The sequence below is a fragment of the Alosa alosa genome, chromosome 1, assembly GCF_017589495.1.
Source record: "Alosa alosa isolate M-15738 ecotype Scorff River chromosome 1, AALO_Geno_1.1, whole genome shotgun sequence".
Classification (NCBI taxonomy): domain Eukaryota; kingdom Metazoa; phylum Chordata; class Actinopteri; order Clupeiformes; family Clupeidae; genus Alosa; species Alosa alosa.
In genome coordinates, this window is record NC_063189.1 from 39,756,678 (window position 1) to 39,784,577 (window position 27,900).

The 27,900-nt window shown below is 45.8% G+C and overlaps 1 protein-coding gene across 1 annotated transcript; it reads right to left on the reverse strand.

The window, feature by feature from the left end:
• Nucleotides 1–75: 75 nt before the first annotated feature.
• Nucleotides 76–26,004, reverse strand: LOC125299015 (vesicle-associated membrane protein-associated protein A-like). The gene is made up of 6 exons (XM_048250060.1): nt 25,785–26,004; nt 9,889–10,041; nt 7,849–7,952; nt 5,444–5,524; nt 1,901–2,074; nt 76–1,592 (listed from the first exon to the last, which is right to left on the reverse strand). Exons 1-6 carry the CDS (start codon nt 25,840–25,842, stop codon nt 1,431–1,433), a joined length of 732 nt encoding a protein of 243 aa, XP_048106017.1. The 5' UTR covers nt 25,843–26,004; the 3' UTR covers nt 76–1,430.
• Between the last annotated feature and the right edge of the window lie 1,896 nt (nt 26,005–27,900).

The window sequence follows — 27,900 nt, forward strand, 5'->3', positions numbered from 1 at the left end:
GCCTTTTTTGTCTTTTGTGTAATCCACATAGCAACTGTTACCAGGGCAACAAGAACAAGTCCAACACAAGAGTCCTGTTTTTTAAGGTGTTTATTCTTTTTTATGTTTTTTTTCCATGTTTCTTTTTTCTCTGAAACGTTGAATAGCAAGGGACAGGAGGAGAGATGAACAGAGTTCATATTCAGTCACCTTACGCCTCAGTAAGGACACAGCATCAAAACAAAAGCATGAGTCATTAATAATAATAATTATAATAATAACAACAATAACAGTAATAAAACAGCTTGTGTTGTGTTAGGGAAGAGAAATCAGATGTACAAAAACAACAATGATGTAAGAGGCACCTCAGTCTGTGGTCTGCCTGACAACTCACTCACAAGGAGTGAGAGTAAGAGAGAGAGAGGGCGGAAGAGTGAGAAAGGGGGGAAAAGTAATAAAAAAGCAATTGTTAAAAGTGAACCATTACTGTGCGGACTCTGAGGTTCTTTTTTGCTCTCCTTCTTTTCTCTCTTTCACTCTCGCTCTCTCCGTCTCATTTTTTCTTCACTCTTTCTTCACTCCTTAGTTTTGATCGTTTCTTATTATTTATTTATTTATTTTTAAAAGAATTAAAAGCATATGACCCTCCAGCCGCCCTCTACTGAGATCCAGCGCGAGCGAGGGATGGAGGGACTCCAAGAAGAGAGAAAAAGAAAAGGAAGACAAAAAATGCTGAATGGACCTCTTCACTCAGAGGAACAGGGACACACTTTCATCTCTCTCTCACTCGCTCTCTCTCTTCTCTTCCACTTAGAGGACAGTTCATCACTCGTTCCTTGAGCCTCTCTGCCTCTTTTTCCTCCACAGGACAACACACAGACAGCATTCATCTCTCTATCTTCCCATAAACAAACAAACAAACAAACAAACATAGTGAGAGAGGAATACCACTCTCTGCTCAGTGAGTGGTACGAGTGTGACTGATTGCAAAACAGGCCAGACCTAAAGAGTGTGTGTATGTGTGTATCGATACAGCTTGTGCAGAGAGTGTGTCATTATTATGTAGTTGTAATGTCCATGTAGTGCATATGCTTGTGCATAGAAGTTATGTAGTGTGTGTGTGTTTCTGCGTATTGTGTATATGTATATGCGCGTATATGTCATCTGTGTGTGTGTGTGTGTGTGTGTGTGTATGTGTGGCTTTCAGGCAGGCCCCACCACAGGTCATGATATGGCAGAGTGAATTATAAGCTTCTCCAGCCCTTGTAAACCCCTTCCCCCACCCTCTCCCATACCAGACTGACAAACAAACATAAAGACGGACAGACACACATACATACACACACACACACACACACACACGAACACACTCACACCTACACACACACAAAGGCTGACAGGGATAGCGGACAGGCTGCGAGACAGACAGACAGCCCCATCCTCAGATCCACCTACAACACAAACTTGCCCAGGAAGAACCCGATAAAGATGGCTGCTATGACGACGAGGAGGGAAGGGAGGGAGCTGACAGCCGACTCCCGGCCAATCAGAGCGCTGGCGTTGGACATGACGTTGTCTGACCACATGGGCTTCCTCATTCTCACACCGTCGTCCTGCAAACAGAGGAGACAGGGCATTGGTCAGTGTGCCGAATACAGGCCAAACGTCTACCAGATCTCGCCAGTGGTGCCTTGCAGACAGATGACTGTTTGTTAATCCTATCTATAATGCTGACTGTATTTGCATGCAGAGTGTAGTTTATGCACATTTATTATATCATTACATCAAAAGAAACACCAGAGTTGGAGGCTTTTGACGGTAATTTCCATATGCATCTAAAATGAGTGAACGTGTGTGTCTTTATCAGTGAGCGTGTGTGCACCTCCGTGATGATGTGTGTGTATGTGTGTGTGTTTGTTACCCTGAGTAGTCGGTTCTCGTCAGCAAGTTTGCTCATCTCAGCCTGCAGTCTCTTGCAGTCTTCTAGAAGTTTCCTCATCTCCGTATCGTCCATCGTGGAACCTCTCAGACCTGACGGGCCGTCCACTCGCGAGGAGTTCAGAACTGGCGCCGGCTTAGCTGAATCCACCTCATGCTGGACAGACATACACACATGCATGCACACAAACAAACACACACACACACACACACACACACACACACACACACACATAGAGAAATAAGTGAGTGGGACACAGGAGAGACTCAATCGAGAATGAGAGAAAACAGAGTGTAAGTAAAGGGAAAGAGAGAGATGCATATATATATATAGAGAGAGATATGAGAGAGCGGGAGATGGAGATAGAGATGAAGAAGGGAGGGAGAAATTGAGACTGATTGAGCAAGGGCAAAGAGAAGGCAGAGTTAAAAGGTACAATAAAAGAGAGCGAACGAAAGATCAGACTTTCACTCTGTCGAAACGGGGAAAATACTGCCTTCTAAGATAGCATTCCGCAGCAGCAAGGTATTAGCCTGGGTGTTCCCATGCTGCCTTGCGCGCGATTTGATTCACGCTGCTAAGGCAGCCTGGAGACCATGGAGCAAATTTTCGCCTGAGATAGGGAACCAATCACAGAACAGGTGGGAAAGCAAGACGATGATGAGCTATGCACAGACGCATTTGATAAGACATCCGTGGCACCCAATAAACGGATCTGGGCATTTTTTTCAAATACGAGAAAATGAACGTTTGGTTCCCAGACCACGTCTCATTGAGAAGTGGTGGCGCTAGCCAGGCTAGCAAGGTATTGAGTCATTTCCGAATCAAATATTTGTACAAAATTCCGGCTTCTAAGATTGTTTTTCGTTTTGTTGAATTTGCATGTATCCATCCTTCAACATATTGAGAAGACAACTGTCGGTATCTTGGCAACGGTGTCCCAACAATAAATAAACAGAAAACAGCATTCGGTGTGGTGTGGCTATCTCGATGCAAGTGACTCCTTGGACAGTTGAAGACAGCGAGGCAGACTCATAGATAGTCTGGGTTACGGCTTCTACACACAGTTGCATTCCGTCAACGCATGTCAGTGGGGGTTCCCGACAGTTGCTATGCAAATGACTTGAAGTATAACCGTAATTTGATTGGTTGGTGCCGTCCGTCGATTGGCTTGATTGGCCGGTGCCGTCTGTTGGTGCAGTAACAGCTGAACTTCACAACGCGAGCGACGAGAGAAACGCGACGCAACGGACCCACAATTCAGTTCGGCAACGGATGACGTGAGCCCATGTAAAGTGAATGGGATGCGTCTCCAGCACTGTAACACATGCAGCTGTGTGTAGGAGCCATTAGGCTCATAGATAGACAGAAAGATGGAGTGAGTTAAGGAGCAAGGAGAAGATATAGAACAGGCTGAGAGATATAGATACTGTACAGAGAGAGAGAGGGAGGGAGAGAAAGACCAGACATAGAGAGAGAGGTTAAGGAGTGAGGGAAAGAGAGAGAACAGAGAGAAAATCAGTGATGAACGAGAGAGACAGAAAGATGAGACAGAGAGATGGAGAGTTTGCGTGACTAAGAGGCCTCCTGTGCTAGTCAAGTCTGTAATTATTAGCCCTCTGAAGTCTGACCCATGAGCTGAGCTGACCTATTTGACCTTTGCCCTCTGACCCTGAGCTATGTGCTGCTGGTGGCTATGAACTGCGGCTGGATGCAGATGGGGGTGTCCTCTGGATGCAGAAGGAGGGGCACTCCTCATCCACACTAGCACCTGCTTCAGAGGTCACCTGACGGGCAGAATTGTTTTTTTCGAACAGTTTGAAATTTCAAGATGGCTGCGTCAATCAACAGTAAATGAAAGCACAATGCCCAGTTCCCATTTCCCACTTAAAAGGCAAATGGAACGTGCCATAATGCCAATCACAAATACAAGAGCAAGTCTTTAAACCATGCTTAATGTACCTGAGGTGAAGAGGGGCAAAAAAAAGGCACAAGCTTTACTAACCAGGACAGGTATTCCACAGCAGCCACGGTGACCATATTTGTGCCTCTTATGGCCTTCGTGCCCCTGCCAGTCAATGTAGTGGTTTGGTCTGGAACTATAGTGATCCTTGGTACAAAAAAAAACCCTGTCAGACGCCAAATGCGGGTAGATTTTCCGTTTGGCGAGTAGCACTAAATCTCAGAGCACTACCTGCCACACTGGTGGGTTGCGTTCAATGTGTAATGACACCAGATGAGACCCACATGTCTCCGGCATCTGTCTCTCTCCCACTGCTGTGGAGCGTGCAGGAAGAGAGTCAATCTGGTCCAGACTCCAACTACCACATGGGAGTGAGCCATGAGAGTGGAGAGACAGAGAGAGACAGAGAGAGAGGAAGAGAGAGATGGAGAAAGAGAGAGAAGTCCTAGGGCTGTGAGCGATTATCACCCATCCTCTGCACCTAGCCTGACTTGACCTCCTGACCCTCACCAACCTGCCTCCTGAGCTGCATGACCTCTGACCTCTGGCCGAGTCGGCGGACCCCTGCTGCGCTGGACGCCGGGGTGCTGTAGGGGGCTGCCGCCACGCGTCAGGCCTGGGGGGGCGCACTGAAGCGCCCCGGGTCATACAGGGCCAAGACGCAGAGGCCGCAGCCGCCCCACTACACTCACCTGCCACACACTACAGAAGAGAGAGACGAGTTAGAGGGGTGTGTGTGTGAGAGAGAGAGATACAGCCCAATGGCAGAGCAGTGACAGTCAGTGAACTGTCTGTGTGTGTGTGTGTGTGTGTGTGTGTGTGTGTGTGTGTGTGTGTGCATGTACATGTTTAGATGTGTATGTGTGTGGTTTGAGGTGGGGGTGAGTGTTTACGTAGAGTATGTGTGTGTGTGTGTGTGTGTGTGTGTGTGTGTGTGTGTGTGTGTGTGTGTGTGTGTGTGTGTGTGTGTGTGTGTGTGTGTGTGTGGCTGGCCATAGGGACACATGTGTGGAGCTGTAAGTATGTGACAAAATATATTTGTGGGTAACTTTGTCAGTCTGTGTGTGCTGTAACTGCCCCAGTGACAGGCAAACATTCAGCTATGATTGAGAGGGTGAGTGTGAGTGTGTCTGTGTGTGTGTGTCTGTGTGTGTCTGTGTGTGTGTCAGGTGGTGTGTCTGAGTGTGAGTTGACAAGCTCAAACCACAACCCCAGAACAGAGTAAGTGATTCACTGTGTGTGTGTGTGTGTGTTATTTTGAGTGTATTATTTTGATGTTTGACTGTGTATGTAAGAGAAAACGAGTTTAGTGAAACATGGACACAGGGAGTGTTGAGACCTCTATGATGACATATCACCCCAACACTGAAGCAGCTTAATAGGAACAAGTCTGCTGAATTGATGGCAGAGCAACCGATGAGAGAAGAGAGTATAAGACACCTACACCGCAAACATGATGGCTAGCAGGACTTATGCTGGCTTCTAATGATGCCTGTGAATAACAATCCAGTGCAGCGTTTCAGTTTGCTTGCTCACACACACACACACAATACAGCTCTTACCACTTTATCGTTTTCGGTAGGCATATCGAAGACACATCTTAGCTTGGAGTCCATGAGGTCTTCTGGCCGCACATCTCTCCACTGTCACACACACACACACATAGATACGAACAGGGAAGGATAGGCATGTTACTCATCAGAGCCAACTACAAGCAGCTGGTCGATCTCTGTCTCACTCACACTCACACACACACGTCTGCACAGACTGCATACTAACACCAACCCTCACACCGAGTAAACACACATAGATACACACATACTCATGCATATGCAAAAACATACACACACATACACAACAAATGTACACAAATTTCGTTTTATAACAACAGGTGCCCACACGGAGAGATTTTAGTTCAACTCAACTCTATTCAATGCAGAGCCCAACTTTCCAGCCAGATCTGGAGTAGAGGTCAGAGGAAGGTCATATGCAGCCAAGGGCCTAGGAGAGGTCAGCATGATCCCACGGTCACTAAAGAAGAGAGGTGCCCGTGCCATATGGGAGCCCCTTCCTACAAGACTAAACTCAGATAGATCACCCTAAAACTACATCTGTCTGGGATTCCACGTATGGATTAAGACTGGTCCTAGACTAAAAAAGAAAACTTCAATGAATTTCTCCATTGAAATAAAAAGGTTTTGGTTAAGAACGAGGTCTAACCCATGTCACCTGTATACTGACAGGGAAGCTACACCAGGGGCGTAACTGAAGCGGTCCGTTTGCGACGTGTAAAATCTATTTTAGAAGAATGGTCTATTTTTTTCAAACGTACGCGCCACTATCACGTCTGGTGTAGCTACTTCCACTCAGTGGAAGCTAATTGTTGCAGCAGACGCAGTGCGAACGGAACGCTTCAGTTACGTGCCTGGTGTAGCTTAGCCCTGAGGCTCAGGGGGATTCTTCACATGACATGGACAGAGGTCTAAAAGTCTTGTAATATATTCCCCCTGCCTAAGGCAGGAGATGCAACGAGTCAGCTGATTTACTTGGCTGAAGAGTTAGGCTGATTATGATCAGCAGGTTTAAAGAATGGCGGCAACAAATATGTGTTGGGAGATTTAATTTCTGAAGCTGAGCAGTCCTGTCCGCCTCTAGACTTGGGAAAGAGCTGACTGAGACAGGCCAATTATGTGGGGACAAGGCATGGTGTGCTGCTCCCTCTGATAACACTGGGCATGCGATGGAACCACTGATCCCTGATCGGCCCAGTGTGATGGAGAGCGGAGATGCTGCTTCCTGTTCATTGGGGTAGGCTGGCAATCCAGAGAGCCTGTGGTCTCTGTCGCCCCCCTGTGGCCTGGAGCTGTTATTTCCGTCTGATTTTTAGTATTGCAAATATTGTTTTCTTACAGTGTAGCACATATGACCAACCTCTGGCCCAGAGCGCCCTCTACAACTTTGTTATATCTTTTAAACAACAAATCTTCAAATGACGTAGTCATGTAGTCATCACCATTTTCAAAGCTTTGTTTGCTTACACAAGACACTAATATCAGGAGTGGAGTGCGTCAGTGTGATGTGAGTGTATGAGGGTGTGCTTCCCCAGACCTTTTCTAGTACTGTATGAAGTGGAAAAATCTGATTTGCCCTCCACACAAAGCCCAAAAGAACTTGGTCTGAGAGAGGCTAGTGTATGGGTGTGTGTGTGTGTCTTGATTACTGTGTGTGACCACCACATACAAACTTCCACATACACTCCCCTCTGAGTGGGCTGTAACAATGGGGCCGCTGAGGTGGGCCTGGATGTCTGTGTGTAAGCTTGCATGTCTGTATGTGTGTGTGGGTATGAGTGTGCATGTGTGTGTGTGTGTGGTTTGTGGTGATCAGTAGAGACTGGCAATGTATGTGTGTGTTGAGGTCGATAGCAAACACACACATTCAGGGCAATTAAGTTGGGGTGGGTGAGTGCTTGCGTGTGTGTATGTGTGTGTAAGGGCATCTGTGGGGGCAATATGAGGTGTGTGTGTGTTTGTGTGTGTGTGTGTGTGTGTGTGTGTGTGTGTGTGTGTGTGTGTGTGTGTATGACACTGATGGCAGTCAGGTGTGTCTGTGAGTCCGCTTTGACTTCTGTATTGTGTGTGTGTGTGTGTGTGTGTGTGTGTGTGTGTGTGTGTGTGTGTGTGTGAGATAAGGATGCAGATCTATTATGTCTATTAAGATTAAGGCCAGAATGTTCTTACAGTAACAACATTGCATTTCGTAGCAGTAATAAGGTAAGTAATGACCGTAAGTAACAGTAATAACAAAAAAAAACATGTTTACATAAGCACAAACACACAAAGTAATGTATACATATACATACACAAACAAAATGTATTCCAGTCATGTGTAAAACCCCAACCACACAAACAGTAACACAAACAGAGAGAGAGAGGGAGAGAGAGGGAGAGAGATAGGAACTTCTCACCATAGCTTCCATGTCAGTGCCACTGGATGGAACGTAGATGGTCTGCACCATAAATTTGTGTTTACTTTTCTCATTGGGATCGTAGTCAAACGGCTGTAGCATTACTGGAGAGGAGGAGAGGAGAGGAGAGGAGAGGAGAGGAGGAGAAGACGAGAGAGAGAGAGGGAGGGGAGGAGGCAAAAAGAGAAAAAGAGAGGAGGATGAGTGAGAATCAGGGAAGTGGAGAAAAGTGAGGTGTGTGAAGGCGAGAGGAGCAAAGAAGAAAAGGGAATTTGAGTGGAGGAAAAGAGGAGAGGAGATGAGAGGAAAGAAAAAGAAAAGGCAGGGGAAAAGAGAGGAGGAGAGGAGAAGAGAGGAGAGAGGGGTTATTATCCCAGTGTGTGATAAAATATCCAGTGGTGAAATTGCCCGTAGTGGCCACTGGAGGGCACTCATGAGCCCTTAGACCAGAAGTCCTATATCCCCCCACAGAAGCAACTGATCAGACTGGACACAAGGGTAATGAAGGCATTATAAACGCCACAAAGCACTCTGAGACTAAGGTGTAATATAGCAGTCGTTACTACTCTACAATTGAGGCGTTACTGTCTCTGGTTTCCAAACACAGCTTACACTGGCAGTGGTGTGTTGGCTCTTGGCAGATTCAGTTTATTGAGAAATGAGGGGGTCTTACATGTGTTCTTATTAAATATGTGTGTGTGATCGCATTCTAGTGTGTGAATGTGTGATAAAGCATAACTAAAAGTATGTGTGTGCGTGATGTAGTCATAGTGGCCTTGCAGTCATACATAGTGTGCAGTAGGGTTGGGTATTGTTTGGGTTGTATCCGATACCGGTGCTAAATTGATACTTTTAAAACGGTGCCGGTGCCGAAACGGTGCCTGAACCGGTACTTTGTTTTTAAAATGTTTTGAATTAAAATGGTCTAAAGCATGAATTGCTTTTTTTTTTTATTAAAGAACTGCCAGGCCATGGACAATGGCATTTGCAAGCAAGCTAATCTAACAGGGAACAGGGACTAACAGTTAATTCAGTGTGTTCCCAAATGCTTCAAGAAATTTCATGTCTTAACCCATAACACGCAATAGTTAGGCTACATGTCGGTTGAAGTGTTTAGATTCCCAGCGCTAGCCTAGTAGGCATTTTAACAGCAACTAAGGCTATGCGCCAACACCAGTCAGCTGAGTTTAATTACGTACGGAGATGGTTTTGTAGCCTCTTTGACAGCTCAGTGACATCAGGTATGTAGCCTAACCTTATGTTTTTGCCAGCAAACTTTTAACATGATCTTCATATTCATTGTGATGCTATATGGGCCTCATGCACATGAAAGATTAATATCATGCCATATGTTGTTTAGAACACACTGTGAAATAAAGTTTTCACCTTACAACTTTGCGGATAACATTTCAAATAAATGCCAGTTAGCGCATTAGCAAGGATATTGTGTAACACATACTGTAGGCTACTGTTGTTTCATAGCCTTTTGCTTGTGTGTAGTTAGGCAGGCCCACTGCTAGATTTTGACAGGAGCTCGCAATATCATGTTAAAGTAAGCTACTTGGGCTCACGCAAGCTGTCAAATACTGTCCACTCGCCTATGTGGTGCACCCCTCTGGTTTATACTCTGGTAACTGTGTCTAGATGTGTTGCTATCAGAGCAAGACATTAGAGATGGCGCATGACATGCAGTGATGCCTCGTATAATTAAAAAAAAAAAAAAAAAAAAAAAAAATATTATCTATTTAAAGCACCGAAATGAGGCACGAAATCCACGTTGTTATTCGATGCAGTTACTACCGTTTGTGTCGGCACCGGTGCCATATTAGAACCGTGTTTCAGTGCCCAACCCTAGTGTGCAGCGTGTGGTATTAACAGGAGTGTGTGTGAAGGACTCTGTGTGTGTGTGTGTGTGTACGTGTGTGAGAGAGAGAGAGAGAGAGAGAGAGGGACAAGGAGTGAAAGAGGACCAGAGTACCAAGTGACTGTGCCACCTGCTGTAGTGTGTGTGTGTGTGTGTGTGTGCGCGTGTGTGTGTACCTGAGATAGTGACAGTGGCTCCTGCATCTATGACTCCACTGTTGGGTCGTACACAGTAGCGCCGCGGCGCTGTGGTCTTCACCTTGAAACATACTCTCCTGTCGGACGGATTCTTTAGACGCAGGTTAGTGGTCACCACATCTGTAAAAGGACCTGAGAGAGTGTGAGAGAGAGAGAGAGATAGATATAGAGAGAGAGAGAGAGAGAGAGAGAGAGAGAGAGTTCATGTTAAAGAGTGTGCACCTTTCAAGAAATTTATTATTTTAAGGTTAACCCCCTGAGATGCAGCATCTCGTTTTAAAGGGGGTGCCGGTGGCACCTGTATTTGTTGAGTGGTCTGGTGTGTGTGTGATGGTGTGATGGAACCAGAGCTTCAAATGATGTGCTCAGCAGGTTACAGGTGTGTGTGTGTGTCCATGTCTTCAATGCCGTGTGTGTGTGTGTGTGTGTGTGTGTGTGTGTGTGTGTGTGTGTGTGTGTGTGTGTGTGTGTGTGTGTGTGTGTGTGTGTGTGTGTGTGCATGTGTGATGGCCCCAGATGATGTGCTCAGCAGGTTACAGGTGTGTGTGTCCATGTCCTCAATGCCGTGTGTGTGTGTGCGCGCGCATGTGTGATGGCCCCAGATAATGTGCTCAGCAGGTTACAGGTGTGTGCGTGTGTTCATGTCCTTAATGCTGTGCGTGCGTGCGTGTGTGTGTGTGTGTGATGGCCCCAGATGATGCACTCAGCAGGTTACAGGGAAGACAGAGGGGCCCAATTAGGCCAAACACCGTCCCATGACTGGACACGCTGTCCATTAGGACATTAGACTCGGATAGGACATCCTTCTCTGATCATGCCACCCCACTTGGATCAAGCCAACATAAAGACACAAACACATGCAAGCACTGTGTGTACGTGCATATACTGTACAGATGATATATCAGAGAATTTGCTTGTGGGAGTGTATGCCTATAAATGTATGTGTGTGTACGTGCATCTTTATCTGTGTGTGTGTGTGTGTGTGTGTGTATTTGTGTGTGTGTGTGTCCTCACTTAATCCCTCCTGCTGATGGACCTAATGGCTGTACACTATATTGGCATGATGAACAACACTCTAATGGAATCATAGATCATATGATGGTGCGGCTCACTGGCCGACCAGTAGAGTCCAAACTCAATCACAGCAGCTCCATCAGCCACATAACCGATCCATCCCACCAGCCATCAGCCAATCAGAGCCGGCATTCAGAGACCTAACACAATTACCTGCATCCAACCATTCACCAATCCTAATCCCATATGTCTGAATGGATTCAGATAACTAGAGGGGGCTGCAGAAAAACAGAAAAATTATGATGGCTTCTGTGACTCCTGATTCTGGGTCGAGAGTTCAAACCCCATTGGGTGATTGTGCAGGGAAACTTGTTTACTGTCAACAGCAACAGAAAGCATCTGATGGGAACGCTGACATGCACACGAACTCATACACGCAAGTACACACGCACGCAAACACGGCCGCGACCGGCCGTGGCTGATCAGAGGCCGGGACGCCACCTGACAATCAGTCGGCCCACGTTTGAATACCGATCATGCCGCTGTGAGTCTGTTGCTTTGGATAAAAGCGCTTACCAGCCATTTTGCTTTACTTTACTTTACAGCGTGAGACTCAGGACTCTCCTGGCACTCTTCTGCTGGTAATGGTGATGATGGAGATGAAATGGATGTGCTGCCTATCAGACAGGCATCAGATGCGAGTACCGGTCAGCTCCAGCAGAAGCATTTCAGGGCTGGACACTAGAGCGCGCAAATGACAGCCCTGAAGAATGCCTGGGATGAGGTAACAAACGCACACACACACACACACACACACACACACACACACACACACTCTCTCCTGGTGCTGCCCCTGTGTGGAGGACGAAACATATGAGGGTAATCTACAGCGTGGCACAGGGGCGGGGTGCTTGGCGACTCCATGGAGCCATTACACTATTGATCCTGGACTCGGTGCAGGTAGAGCCCAGGGGTCGGGTTTCAGGATCACTTTCCTGGAAAAATCAATTGGGCCGGGCCAACCCGAGCCAGCTGGCTCCAGAGTGGAGTGGACCAAGCACCTGGGCCCTGGACCAACCTCCATTAGTTTTACTGCGATGACAGTGCCGCCGTGCCCGCTAGCCAGGGTTTAAAATTAGCATGTGCAACTCACCAAACGCAAATAAAAACTCTTGCACTCTCAAATATAATAAACAAGGTGAGACGCTGTTGGCGGGTCGCTGACATGAGTTTACTTCACTGCAAACTCTCACCACCACAACAGAGACCTTATAAGGACTTTGACTACAACACAGAAGTTGATTGACTAAGTTTTTCTGTTTACCTGCCATTGGCAGATAGACCAAAAAGTTAATGTTATCCTCTGGACATGTCACCACCAGGGGTGTAGTGGAGGCTAAACGCAAGTAAACGCAGTTTATCCACCTCTGAAATTTCAGAGATATAGTTTATCCACCTCTTATTAGAGTTTATCCACCTTTCAAAACAGTTTATTCACCAAATGCAACGTTTAACATTAATAAAATCACACTGTAGTATTCACCATTTAATACCACTGGTATTGTTCTAAGAATTGGACAATAACCTCCACCATCATCAAACATATTCTAATAAAAATCCGATACCGCATGGCGCAGTCCACCTTACCGTGATCACAGAATTCCTAGTTTACCCACCTCTTATTTTACCACTACACCCCTGGTGACCACAGTGACTATTCGTTGTAACCACTGTGACACCTTGGAGCTGTACTGTATGCACACATGGGATCATAGCAGAACAGCAGCAGTAATGAAACAGTTGGCTTGGGTTTGGTGCCTGAGCGAGTGCCTGTGTCACATTGGGTAAATTCCGCACACTTCACTCTTTACTTATCTCAAGATAAAATCACTCTGGAGTCCTGGGACTTTAAGGTGGAATCGTACATTATGGACATGCTCTGGCTATGGTAGCTCTGGCAGGTGGGTCTCTCTCCCAGCCCCCTGTCCCAGGCGACTGAAGCAGCAAGGAAACCAGAATCATTTGCCTGAAGGTAAGTGGGGGGTCCTCTCCGGAAGATCAAAGAGCTGAGCAGGCTTTGAAACGTACATTCTCAGAGAGATCACAGCACTCACTTAACTTCATAAAGGGCAGGAAAAGCCCACCCACCCCCACCCCCCCTCCAACCACAATCACTGGAACACTCTGGAGCAGCGTTTCTCAAACTGTGGGTCGCGGAGACATGCCAGGTGGGGCGCGAACTGACGTGAAAAACAGGAGAATTTTTTTATCTGTAGCCTGGGCCCAGGTAGCACCCGAGCGCTTAATGGACGACTGTGTTATTCATAGGGAAGCGCCGTGTCAAGGCAGCTTAGTTAGTCCCGACCTACATGAGATTTTGAACATTGAGTGGTGAATTTTATCAAAAACCCGCCCTTAAAAGCCTGTCTATTCTCCGACTTTGCTTAAGAGATGGTAGCTGACCAAAGGCTGTACTGTTTCACAGCGAGGCAAGGTGGCTTTCGAGGTAAAAGTGCTGTCGCGTGTTTGAGCTCCGAGGAAGGAAGAGCGGCATGTTTGGATCTGCAAGCACGTTCACTAATGAACATTTCTTGACGAAGCTGGCCTATCTTAGCGATATATTTGATATATCTTAGCGATAGGTACATTTGAGTTAAATGTCCAGTTACAAGGCAAGCACCTACCTCACCTAGCAAATAAGATTACTACATTCACCAAAAAAACTTGAGGTATGGGACAGGCGCCTCGATCGCGACAGTATTATGCCTTTAAGATTTCTGAGCGAAATCGCTGAAACGTCTGATTCGGGAGCCACTCTTGTGATCCCATGTATTAAACAGTAGGCCTACATCACATCCCTGCAAAGTTTATTTCAAAAATATTTCCCAACCAGCAGTGCTCAGTATGACTGGATTATGGATCCATTTAATGCAGCATGTTTTCATTGAATATATTGTACAATGCTGTAAAATGGCCTATGCTTCCTAATATGTTGCTGGAAAACAGAAATATGTGTGTTATTATGTATTTATTTATTATTATATCTGCAGCACCAGCTGATTTTAACTCTGTTGAAGAGGATATATTTAGAACTTGTCATTATTTCAATAAATTTGACAATTTTAAGCTTGACCTACCACTTTCTTAGAGCAATGAGGGACAGGTGGGGCTCGAGAATGCCCCTTGATCAAAGTGGGGAATGAAAGAAAAAGTTTGAGAACCACTGATCTAGTTTAACTACCACAGTCACGAGTTGGGTCGCGATAGTCTGTCATTTTTAAAAAGTGGGTCCCCATTAAAAAAGTTTGAGAAACACTGCTCTGGAGGAACATTCCATCTTATGTGTGGGATTTGGGTGTTTGGGTGAGTTCATGTCTTACTCTGTATGTATGTACTGTATATGTGTGTGTGTATGTGGTCATGTGTGCACATCTGTGTGTGTGTGTGTGTGTGTGTGTTTGCATATGTGTATATGTGTGTGTGTGCGCAGAGCACATGTGTGTGTGTGTTTGCATATGTGTGTGTTTGCATATGTGTGTTTGCATATGTGTGTGTATGTATGTGTGTATGTGTGTGTGTGTGTGTGTGTGCACGTGTGTGTCCTGTCCTTCATCCTGCCCAGCAGACTGAAGATAAGGCAGCGGCAGTGTGGGTGTCCAGACTCTTTATTTAGAGCGCCGTCTTCAGTGTTCACAGATAGCGTTACTGCCGAGGGGGCTTGGGGGGGCTTACAGCCACCCTGGCCATTTACTGTACACCCCTCTGATTGGTGCATCACACACCGTCAAGGCCACCTATCAAGTTTGGATTCTTTTGAGTTGTACTTATTGAAATGTTAGCGAGATTAGTCTTAGTCAGAGTAGTATGGTAATATGTAATGCTAGAAGGCATTTCTAGTATACTGTTTTAGTCTCCATATGGGCTCTTATTCAGCTAGGCTTACACTAGAACTCTCGAAAAGCCACTCTGGTATCTGGTAGCTCTTCTGTATTCCATTAGCTTTCATTCTCTCTCTCAATCTCTCAAGTATGTCTTCATGCACACTAGCTATGTCTCCGTTATGTGTGTAACAGTAGTGCATGTTTTATTTCTGTCTGCGCTGCAGGGTGAATCGATGAAGTATCCTGCCCAGCAGTTTAACCTTAAGGGACTCCATCGTCTCAATCTGATTTCCATGTTAAGTGCAGTCCAGCCTTCCTGGTGATAAAACGGATACTGCTGCTCAGAGGAGCATCAGTAGGAGTGCATGTCTCAGCCAGCTTCAGCAGAAGTAACCCAGGGCTGGTAAAGGTGACTGATGTTTGGCAGATGCTTTTATCCAAACATCCTACATGACAGACTTACAACAGCGGGTTCAGGAGTCGAACTCAGGCCAACGGATCATCAGCCAGCTACGCTGCTGCTCCCAAAGTTGACTTCCAAGACACCCACATTTCTACAGACCTTTGCAAATTGTAATCTAAGACTGTTTGTAGTGATGGGTGATCGGCCCAGCAACCCACCTGCACTCTGGTGGACCAGTTTTCTGTCAGGATATTCTCCATTTGACAGGGCTCCAGAGTGCGACCAATTTGGTCGCATATGCGACCTAATTTTTCAAAAGTGCGACTAAAAAAAATCGGAGGTTGCACCGGTGCGACCAGCTATTCGAGAGGAAAAAGTGTCCGCATTGAAACTCTACCTTTGGTTCAATAACAGACACATATTTGGCCAATATCGTGGTCTAAAGAAATCATAGATAGTGAAGGACGGGACCTCCCCTCTGATTGGCCGTGGCCCAGTGCCTGTGTGTAAATTTGAAAATGTGCTGCAGAGAGAGACAGTGAGAGAGAGAGAGAGAGAGAGAGAGAGAGAGAGAGAGAGGTCAGAGACCCGTCAGATAAACAGAGTGGATGTAGTTGCATTACAGTGTGGTCACATAGGCCGAGATAAATGTAGGCCTACCCTCTCCCAACTGCCTTTCGGTGGCTGGCAGCAGCAAACCGATCAGACGATCCTGAGATGATGATCAAGTTTATCGTTGCCTACGATAGGCCTAGTGAAACTTCCCTTCACCAAGTTCAGTCCGAAATAATTATTCACCAGAAAAATAGTTTGAGCGTAAACCCGGCGTACAGGAATGCCACTAAGCCAAATTTATAGGAGTCATTGCAGATGAAAAGGCGTCTTAAAATTGCGAACAATGCATGCAAGGCCTTCATGACGACAGAGATACAGATATCGCCCGAAAGGAGTGCGTCATTAACCGCAGTTACATGCAGGGAGTAACCCGGTTTTCAACAGCAATATTCGTTTTACACGCAAGTTGTGTAAACTCATTCTGATGGCATCAATCAACTTAATCCGTTATTTGGCGCAAACCGAATATCGCTGCTACAATTAAAGCCCGAATATTCCCTGCATGTATAACTGTGGTCATTGTGTATGGTGAATTGAATGGACACATTTAGATCGAGCATGGCAAGTCATTGCAATAGCCTATAATAATAGGCCTACCATTTCGTTACTGCATTAACCATAGTGATGTTCTTATTGAAAATTTAAAAATACTAAAATTCACATAAAAATCCCCCAGGCTACTTGGAACATCTCTTTAAATTGTGCTCAAATACATTTCTATGGAAGATGCTAGCATGGCGAGCTGGTTTAGCCAAGGCCTAATTTACTGTTAATTAACTCACTGTTATTTTTTTTTAATTCATCTTGAGATGTTTTAAGTTTAAATTTCAGCTCAGTGAAGCACTTAAAGCACCAACACTTCATAAGTTACTTTTCTTGTAGAATTGTAAGTCATAGGACAACCTATATAGGACAGTAGTTAAGGGAAAAAAGTGAACCTGCTGCGGTGTTAAATGCGATGTGGTTGAAAATTTTGGTGCACCTAACTTTTGTGCTGGTGCACCTAAAAAAAAAAGGCACACCAGTGGCGCACCAGTGCAACCAGTGCAAAAAGTTAGTCTGGAGCCCTGTTTGACAACTACAATTCGTTGCTAGTGAGCTCAATCTGCCTTTCTTTTTATGGGTTGGAGTTGTTTGCCCCACACCCAGTAGTAGTCTCTGGTCTGGCCTAAAAATGTCCTGCTTGGTTGAACCTACAGTACAGGGATCATACATAACTCTTGCCAGTACAGTTTTCAGAGTCCTAGAGTCACACCAACCTCCCCATCTCAAGGTAACAACACAAGAGGAGGCAACGCCAACATTGCATTGACCTGGACATCAGAGGGATGTCTGAAACGTGTCCGGCCAAAGACAACCTGGCACCGCAATAGCTAATAGTACTGAGTGAAGGCATTCTGCGCCACAAGGCAAAATGATAGGTAATAGGCAGGTCGAGCACCCTGCTCTGGCGTCAGCCCACTCCAAACTCTCTCTCTCTCTCCCCTGTGTTACATTCTGTCAGAAAAGCAAAAGAGTGTCGGCTAAATGGGTCACTGCGAACTCCCAAACCACCAGCCGTGGAGAAAAGAACACTACAGGCCTAGGGAGTGAACATGGGGAGTACCATACACTTTCTCTCTCTCTCACACACACACACAGAGAGAGACATGCGCACAAGCGTGCCCTGATAACACATCACACTCAAGCAGTCTTGATTAGAATGTTTACTCATTCCACCACAATGCTTAATATGGAACCTACTGCCACGGTCAACAAGTCATCTCCATGGCTACAACACACCTCTGGTGAGTTGTTAAGAGCAAGGCATGGAAGTTACACAGGCCACCAGGAATGCCTTCTTGTCTCTTATATTAGGCAGTTCTTCAGGCTATGTTTCTGAAGTGAAATTCACAGCAAAGGCATGCAAAAGGCTTTGGATATTTTTACTATTATCCTTTCACTACTTGTGTGTGTGTGTTTTTCCTGTTTTTGTGTCAAAACCTACTGGCTGCCTAAATTGACCTTGGGATCAATGAAGCATGTAGCTATCTGAACTACTGTACACCCCTCCTTTCCCGTGCTACTACAGCACCATGTTGATTAGCTGGCATTGTTTATAGCTTGGTACAGGCCTCTATTTTTGCTTTCCTATTTCCAGAGCCAGGACTGTGTATCTACAGCAGTTTTTTTGAGCAGACACTAAATGGACAGCTGGAACACCATGAGGAGAAATTAGCAGAATTTGATTAAAAATATTGGATTAGAATCCTGGCGTTCACCTTTGAAATGGGTGCAGGCAATTACATGAATTAACCACATTTTAACTCGCCCCATGCCCAACACAGACCTAAAAAAATACATTAATAAAATCATCGTCATTGAGTGCTCCCAAATCCCTTTTGTATCTTGCATATGTGCTGCAGTCAAAACCACACAACACAAGAAATGGTTGTTTCAATATTAGATCACAGGCAAACAGACTCTGATTTCAAAAGAATTCTGAACATGTTGGATTTTGTTCCAAACGCTCTGACGCCACATCTTTTGTCAAGGTGGTACATTTTTGGTCACCTTCATTTGTGCTTTGGGATGGCAACAGCTAAATTACCGTCCATCCCTCCCGCATGACTCCGCCAGAGGTCTAATCTAAATTTAGTCAACAGACAGCAGTCAGCTGGGCTCAACCTGCTTTGGCCCGGCTGGGCTGGACTGAACTGGACTTGGAACGGGCGCCAGCTTTGGGACACAAGGACTGTGACACAGGGGAATGTCTAGGACCAGTCTGCACTTTGCCCATCGATGACCACACCTCTCAGAGAGGAGCATGAGAAATATGACTGTGGAGTGTGTGGCACTCGGAAACGGTTTCATTCAGGGGAAACGCCTCTCAGCTCAGAGATGGTGCGCAGGTTGGCTCACGTTTTCGACATTCAACAAACACTCAGAAACCCCCTCCATCATTTAAGTATATATGTGCAGATGCCCCTGTCAGTCGGGCAGGCGAGCAGTCTGAGGGAAGTAATGTAGTGTTCCTGGGAATCCTGGGAATCTGTTAAGTAATGTAGTGTTCCTGAGAATCTGTAATGTAATGTAATGTAATGTAGTGTTCCTGGGGATCCTGGGAATCTGTAATGCAATGTAGTGTTCCTGGGAATCTTAATCTGTAATGTAATGTAGTGTTCCTGGGAATCCTGGGAATGTGTAATGTGACGAAGAGGTCCTGGGAATCAGAATGTCCCTCTTTCTAATTCTACTGTGGCAGAGAGGGGTGCGTGGGGAGGAGGGGAGGTCATCACATTTAAAGAGATGGTTCGGAGTAATTTCACCCTATGGTCCTTTGCACCATGACCCCGAGCCAAACACCCTCCCAGAACCTGTTTTCCCTTGGTCGAACCCTGGTCGAGTAGCGCTGTCAGAAACTAATGAGTTTCTCCAGGCGTAATGGAACCAACTTTTATCTCGTAAATTACCCCACTAATAATGCCCTGAATGGTACGAAACTTCTACAGTAGTACAACTATGTTCTTTACTTATAAAACGAGGCATTGGAAAGTTTGTAAGTACACCAGGAGTTTATTTAAATAATACTTGCCTGATGGATGCGACTATCTGCTTCTATTCCGCTGCGTCGACGTTACTTTCGTGATTTGGGAAAAGCCCGTAAAAGTCCTGGCAGGAAGGGATTACATCAACGTTTTTTGGTATATCCCAGTTTTCCGAAGTGTTTACAACTTAGTGTTAACTAATAATTGTTGCAAACTGGTACTATGAACAAAATATTAGTGTATTCCTGGATCTACATCCTTATGCATGCTTCCTGCCAGGACTTTTACGGGCTTTTCCAAAATCACGGAAGTAACGTCGACGCAGCGGTATAGTAGCAGATAGTAGCATCCATCAGGGTGAAATTACTCCGAACCTTCGCTTTAACTGACACTTTATTTCTGGCCCATCTGTTAAAGCCACATAAGCACTCTTCTGTGTGTGTGTGTGTGTGTGTGTGTGTGTAAGTGTAAGGATCTCATTGGTGTGGAGTCGCACCAAAGCTAAAAGAGCACTTCAGTTAGCTGCGTCCAGGGAGGTCTGAATGGGGCAGGCTGGTACTGTATGTTAATCTAATGCTATCAGGCTTCTAGCTTACCACAAGGCTGAGGGTTCACTTCATGTTTGCTGGTTTTGAACAGACCCCTGGGTTCAGGGAGATTGTAAACACGAGAAGAATCTCACTTCCCTCTCTGTTAATACTTTTGTTGTTTGAATTCTGTCCTTTTACCAGGCCTGTCACTCACACACTCACACAAGCATATTGCTGCACTATGCACTCACACTACAAACAGACACACTGTTTGACATAGAATAGGACCCTAACCAAAAACATACCACAGGGAGAGAGAAAACCTGTGTGACTGTGTGTGTGTGTGTGTGTGTGTGTGCTCATTCAAGTTAAAGACGATAATCATTAACCTGACTCCGACACGGAAAAGATCAATCAGATAAGAGCTCGTCTAAGCAGCATTCCGACACAGCATTCCGATGGGACTAATCCATCCCGCATCCCTGTTGTGCCGGTCACGACTCTCAACCTCAAGGCTTCACAAGGCCTCACAATCTCCTCCGTTCAGGGCAGGGCCTCTCTCCATGAGCTTATCACTGCTCACTGCTCCCCGAGCGCCGCTGTAGCAAGGCAGCTCACTGCTCCGGGTTAGTGTGTGCTTCACCTCACTGTGTTCACTGTGTGCTCTGTGTGTTCACTAATTCACGGATGGGATAAATGCAGAGACCAAATTCCTTGTATACACAAGTATACTTGGCCTACAAACCTGATTTACATTTTTTTTATCCCTCAAGTGCTTATGAAACCAGCACTCCGTCAAAGATACACTGGGAGCACACACACTGTGTGTGTGTGTGTGTGTGTTTGTTTTTGTTTGTGTGTGTTTGCACACACTCATGCGTGTGTACTAGGCCTATGTAGAGTTTATGTGTGAAGTTTGCATGTGTGTGTAGTCTCGTGATAAGCACCAGCATATGCCGAGCGTAGGCTTATTACTAGAGCTGGCGGGTAGCTGACAAGCTTCTTCCCTCTCACTCTGTTTGTGTGTGTGTGTGTGTTTAGGCTATTAGTCTTAGTACACTAATTAGTATTAGACTTTCTCACTCTCACTCTCTCCATTCATACATGTTCAACCAAGTGTTCCACACAACCCAGCCAAAATTCTGACTAACATTCATTCAACAATCACATCATTTTAGATTCTCCATCAGAGCTGGATCCTCTGCAGCAGTGTGGGCCGATAGCACAGAAGAGGTCTTGCTTTACTCCTCCTGATGGTTAATTAGGCTATATCTAGCAGCTGGGGACCTTTCCTGACCAAACACATTCCCCAAACACAAATCCATACAGAAACACAAATAGAGTGGACTAATAGCCCTCTCTATATGGCTCTGTGATGGACACCATCGCTCACTACCAAAGATTCTAGAGTGCTACACATACCTACTGTACTAATGGCTTCTACATACCTGACGCACCCGACCGGTAGCGCGACAATGTGACGTCAAAATGACGTAGATCTCTCTGGCGCGCCAGGGTTTTGGCCGTGTAGAGGTGGCGCACACCACTTTTTTTTTTCAGACGAGCGACAAGGCGGAAACAGGAAGATGGACTAGTTCGAGGCCAAGCGAGTTGCCGTCTTTTGTTACAGTCGTGAATTTTTAATAGTTTGCTGGATAAGTTAACAAAGTTACCAGTGAGAGTTGCAACACATGGAATTAAGAGGAAAGAATAGAAACGATTTCTTTTCAAACAAAGGATATATTAAGGCCTGAACAAAATCTCTTTCCACTTCAGGAAATTACACAAACTCAGCCAGCTGCTAGCTAGCTAGCCAGCTAACTAAACTGTTTAAATTATTAAAATTTCCCTCGGGATGACTAAAGTACCTATCTATATATCCATCTATCTATCTATCTATCTATCTATCTATCTATCTATCTACCTGTGCACACACCTTGGAAACTACATGATAATGATGATAGTTGTGAATAGTAGCAACCAAAGTCTGAAGTACCATCACAGAGGCTAGCTACTGGTGTTTCTTACTGCAGCTTCTTCTGCTGTGTAAGTAGTTAATGTTAGTCTTTTCACAACAGCGACACCTCTGTTCAAGAGAATATTGCAACTAGTGTTGCGACCACCACGCACGAGTATAAATGGTTACGGCGCTTCTGTGACGTCACATTGTCGCGCTACTGGTCGGGTGCGTCGAGTATGTGGGACGTTTAATGTGGGCTCCTAGAACCTGTCTGAATTAGCTTATCAGAATGGCATCCACTCCTGCTCAGTGCATACTTCACGCTCATGATGTAACAGAGCTATCTTGCTCCATTCCTCTGGTGAGTGTTCTATGGAACAGTCAAATCAAACCAAAGGGAGTGTGTGTTCCACACCACTAATCAGAAAGAACTGGTTCAACGTACCGCACCTTTCCTCCAACAACATGGTTATCTGGATCCGTCTCAGAATGCAGATGCTAGAATTTGTTTTCACTTTGGGAAATACTATGTAACAGGGAGGGGCAAGGGTCTGTAGGATCATTCTCTATCCAGAACAGACTGGAATAAGTGGTGAAAAACACCAACCATCAGATCCCTTGGGAAAGCATTGGCTATGTAGGCTACACAAATGTGTGTGGTTGGGGGTTGGTGGTGTCCATGGACCCAATGTTTGCACTGGTGCCCCACCAGTTCCAGAGGCAGGAAGCTGGGTGATGGGAAAGGCCTGTACTTTCTCTCAGAGCTGGAGCTGAGCAGGGGAGGGGGAGAGGGAGAGGGAGTGAGAGAGAGAGAGAGAGAGAGAGAGATGGCACTTCCCATTCACTGCAGACACGGGTCCCCACGGCCAGCAGCAGACTATAAATACTACTGGGGGGGGTGGGGCAAAGAGAAAGTGAAAACAGAGAATGAGAGAGAACTAGTGAAAATGAAATAAAAAAGAGGGACACAAAAAACAGATCTGAGGTCTATTGAATGTACAAAGATAAAAACAAAAAGATAAAGAGAACAGAGACAGATAAGGAGCAAAAAAGAGACAGGAAGAGCAGAAGAGAGAGAGAGAGAGAGAGAGAGAGAGAGAGAGAGAGTGTGTGTGTGTGTGTGTGTGTGTGTGTGTGTGTGTGAGGTGTGAGGTGTGAGAGAGAGAGAGAGAGAGAGAGAGAGAGAACTGACTGAGTGTGTCCTGCTGTGTCGGAGATTCCCAGCAAGGTCCGATCCAGAGCGGAGCTCCAGAGCAGTGCCCAGAGCTTCCACTCGTCACGGCTGCATTTAGCTCACTCTGAGCCAGGCAACCTGGGGGGTTGGTACTGGAGTTTTATTAGAGTCCCAACAGTCTTAAATAAACCACAAGCAACCAGGCAGAGAGAGAGAGAGAGATCAGCAGCCTTGCAGTGCCCCCCACCCCCTATCCCAGAGAGGGCAGCAGGGGGAGAGCCAGGACTGGAGACAGTGGCACCATGCCCAGCAGTGCCCATTATGCCCATCATACCCATACCCAGGTGTCAAGTGGCAGTGATGTCTGTGTACCCCTCCAGCTGCAGGTGTCTGGGTTGCCCTTGGTACAGTACACACACACACACACTTTCTCTTTCTCTCTCTCACGCACAAACAAGAGTAGAGGGTCAGTTGTACTCCTTGAGTGGATTTATGTGTGGAGTTAATAACAACATCCCCCAGATGAGCTGTTCCTGGATCAGCTGAGGACCGAGACACTGCCCAATCACCTCTCACCACACTGAGCAGTAGGCAACAAGTGAGTTTACAGAAAACTCCTATCTTCTCTACGTACACGCCCACACACACACAGAGTGGACAAGGTAGCGCCACCCCAGCACACAATGGACAAGCCTGGCCACACACAAAATGAACAGGAATCGGTGCACACACACACACACACGACCTCATATGACAAACATGCAAAACGTGCTGCCTAACCAGAACTGTGGGGGAGATCGGTACACCTTCATGTAGCCATAGCCTTCTGATTGGGGCAGCCGTGGCCCACTGGTTAGCACTCTGGACTTGTAACCGGAGGGTTGCCGGTTCGAGCCCCGACCAGTGGGCCACACCTCTCCCTCACATCCAGTGAAGCACAGGCAGGCCTAGGAGCCTCTGATAGTTTCCCAGGAAGGCAGCGACTACCAGTCACAGAGACAGAATGGGGACAGATAAGCAGTCCCATGCTGGTTAAAGAATTATCTCTATATTGAGGGTTATCAAATCTGCCTCATCAGAAACATCTAGGCAATTATCATCCTTGCCAAAGTTCCCAATGAGACTCATGCGACCTGCAATTGATGCACGCAAGGCCCATTCACATCTGGCTCAATTCTATCGATCAATCAATCTACCAACAGATTACTGTACATTTACTTCTATAGGATTTTTCGTGAAAGTTTATAAAGTTCAAAGTAGGTTCGAAGTCCATGCCCTTCATTTTAAACTATGGTAGCCATCGTATATTTCCTAACAATCCAACCAAATCGCCAGCTAAACGCAGTCGACCCTTGAAAGAATGTTTCCCTCCGGCGCTTCTCAGCGGTTGGGAGGTTTGTGCTGTGTGCAGTCTCTGGATGTCTTTTTTTGCGCTCTTGCGCTCTGGATGTGAGACATGGATGTGTGCCGCGTGTTACGTAACATCCCGCAAGCTATACAACACACGTCGTGCGCGGCCTGACATGCTGGTAGATTACCAGAACGGTGGTCAGGTAGTTTTTAGATTTCGCCAAGATGTTTAATTCAGCGACTGCGATCTCCTGTTAACTTAACACCTCCTAATAGAAACGTGCTGCGTCAAGTAAGCAACACTTGCAAAGTTAGGCTGTCTGAATGCAGGCTGCAACTGATTCGGCATCTGCTGATCTGCAATTATCAAACGTTAGTGTAAAGTCACTTGCCGTTATGAAAACACAAGTAAATTGCGAGCTTGGGAGCAATTTCACGTAAGAAAACTTAGCATGAACCCCGCCCTCACTTGATCTCACTGGAGGCTACGAGTCGCAAGCCAAGATCTTCACTGATCATTGCGTAGCATACCTTGTTATTTCGTGGATAGCACACTATACAACACAGCCTCCCGTTCATCAAAACACGCCGTACAAGAGACAGCATGATTGACATTTTCTGTAGCGACCGACCAGACATAAATGTAAATGTAAATTCACTGACCGGTCAGCTTGGCAGATGCCACAATGAATGTCAGCCCGCTAATCAGTCACAACAATTCTCCAGCGCTTTGATGATAACAATTAGATTTAGCAGCGACCTAATTATTCCACTGACAACATCTTGTTAATGTCAACTACTCTTTTAAAATGTAAATTGGCAAACTAATTCAACTGTGTTAGCGTTATCAGCTAACCTAGCCAGCTAGCTAACTCTTGGCATAGGGACATGATGGCCATCCACATCGAGGGGAAATTAGTGGCTGTTTCGTTGCACGGATGACAAGCAACCGGGTAATGTTGAAGGTCCAGGCCCCTTCAATGCGTGGGTGATATTGAGGTAGCAAACCCAAAGAGTCAAGTGACAAGGCAAATTAGACAACTATTTTGGATCTTGATGATGGCTTTCGGTTACGGATGCCTCGACGCCCCCCTGGGGAACTTCAGTCACAAGAATGAAACGTGCTCGCTGTCAAAACGCCTGCCAGACAGAACTGTCAGTTTATTAGCTAGCTAACCAGCCAGTCAGGTATGTTAGCTTGCCATGGCCAAACACATGCCGCTTACAGAAACGTCACTAATGTTACAGTGCGGAGATCTGCAGTGGCCCATACATTCTCGTTTTCTCTACCTCAAAATGGCGGTTTTGGAGTGTAGTGAACTAATCGGGGAGTGTGAAATTATCCGTGTCGTTTTAAAAAATAATAATGTTAGCATGCTATTCAGTTGCAGTCATTTCGTGACAGTCCATAATTCCCTTACCTTTAAATCTAAGATCGGTCGGTGGATCAAGAATGAGAATCTGCTCCAACTTGGACATGTTTGCCAGGGATGCGCTTAGGTGACGGTTCCGGGGTGTCACTGCGAGCGTAGAAATCCCAAACCTGTTTGAAGCCACTGACGGAACGTTGCCTAGCCTACTGTGTGCGAGCGAACGAGTAGCAGAAGGATCCAGGCACTTGAACGCGCGACTGAGCGCGCACTCGCGCAAGAATGATGCTTGCAGTCGATGATACTTCTTGGAGGTTAATTGGTGGGTTATCCTTGTTTATTCCTTTAGCAAATTCAATTTGTTGACCTTGGAGATTATAAATCCAATCTAGATCACAATTATACCCCGTGGCAAATCAGGCTTGATGAACATGTGCTCAAAACATCTTGGCCCAAATGGTCAAGCTCTGTGTAGTGGCCAGATAGGTAAACTTGAGCTAGGTACATTTACTGCCAAATTCCTTTGATCATGTGAATACAACTCTGGGTGGTGACAGGAAGAGAGCCGTTCAGTTGTATTCTCTAGAACGCACATGCTCGCTGTCTGATTTTTTTTTTATCTGTGTGTGTGTGGGCCACACCGCAATATTTGATATCAGTTTTTCAAATGGGCCTATAGGCCTACCTAGCCTGTACCACATGAAAATGAGAAAACTCACAGGTTGACACAACAAACTTTCTAAATCTTTCCAAGGCTACGCTGAACTTGTTGGAGTATAGGCAGAGACTTTCTAATGTGGAGACACAGCACTCAAAAAATCCTCCATAGAAATGCATGGGGTTAGTTTGTAATGCCAATATGGCCGTGTCTACACATATCCCACCCCTTCCTCGGCAAAAAGTCGACATGTGAATACATTGAGCCAATCATGTGGTGTGATGTGAATACATTAAGCCAATCATATGGTGTGTTGTGAAAACATCGTGCCAATCATGTGTTGTGAACTCGTAGCTGGAGCATAATTGGTGTCGTAAAGCCTTGCGCACGTGCATTTCTGCTGAATAGGATGCCCTATGAGTGCCCAAAAAGCGTTGCAATATGGCCGCCGAGTGGAGGGACTTGCCTAAAAGGACTTTGGTATAGGCCTAATAGACCTCTCCGGAATAAGTCCCGCCTCCGAAACATCCGGATCCACCCAACTTCCGGGCGTCAAATGTCTATGGGAAATAACATGGCGTTTCGAAATATCATACCTACATACATAACATCTGTAGGTGGCGAAGTAGAAAAAAATGGTGGGCCGATTGGCCTACACCAGGGGTCGGCAACCCGCGGCTCCGGAGCCGCATGCGGCTCATTGATCCCTCTGATGCGGCTCAGCTTTTGAAAATATTTAATTAAGTATTTAATTAAAATGTATTTTATTTTAGTTCATTCATTTTAAAATGTAGCTCTATCTAAGTAGCCTAATTTATATAACTTTCCACCTCACTTGACTCCGTAACCGTAGCCTGCACAATATGCATTGAATTTCCCCTTGAGGATCAATAAAGTATCTATCTATCTATCTATCTATGCCTACATTCGTGGTTCGTTGCCATGTCAATATCAAACAAAATCACAGATTTCCCTCCATTCCAGTCAACGAGAACACTGTAGCCTAATTGTTATTGTTGATGTGTGTGCTGGCTGTAGGCTAGATAAGGAAAATGTCAAAAAGGAAACGTCAGCGACCACAGCTTGCGAGCGCGAACACAAGCGGGCTGAAATGGGAAAGTTTCCATCCGAAGACTGATTCTAGAAACGCGAAATGAACTGCCCGTTATATATCGCACACTGCAACGAGTTAGTAGCCTATTGCTGTGTTAACCCTATTCCACTTGCATGTGAGAAATCTTTCTCACATAGGCCTATGAAAATATAAAGACAAACCTGTCGCGTTTATAGCAATTCACAAAAACTGTCACATCCATAACGCCAACACAATGCCATGGTATTTAGTTGGCGTTATGGATATATTACAGTTTTGCGTGGAGTTGCCCTTAAATGATGACAGCCTCAATTCTTTCATGGAATTTCACCTCACCGAATATGAGCCAGCCAGACTCCAAGGCCACTTTGCATACCAAAGGACACTGGGAAAATAGGGGGTGGTGTTTAGCCTAC

Excerpts from the sequence above, each read along its gene's own strand:
- LOC125299015 (XM_048250060.1), bottom strand. The coding sequence starts at position 25,842 with ATGTCCAAGTTGGAGCAGATTCTCATTCTTGATCCACCGACCGATCTT. Across the intron at positions 10,042-25,784 it reads GACCGATCTTAGATTTAAAG|GTCCTTTTACAGATGTGGTG; the intron begins GTAAGGGAATTA and ends ACACTCTCTCAG. Across the intron at positions 7,953-9,888 it reads AGCCACTGTCACTATCTCAG|TAATGCTACAGCCGTTTGAC; the intron begins GTACACACACAC and ends CCTCCTCTCCAG.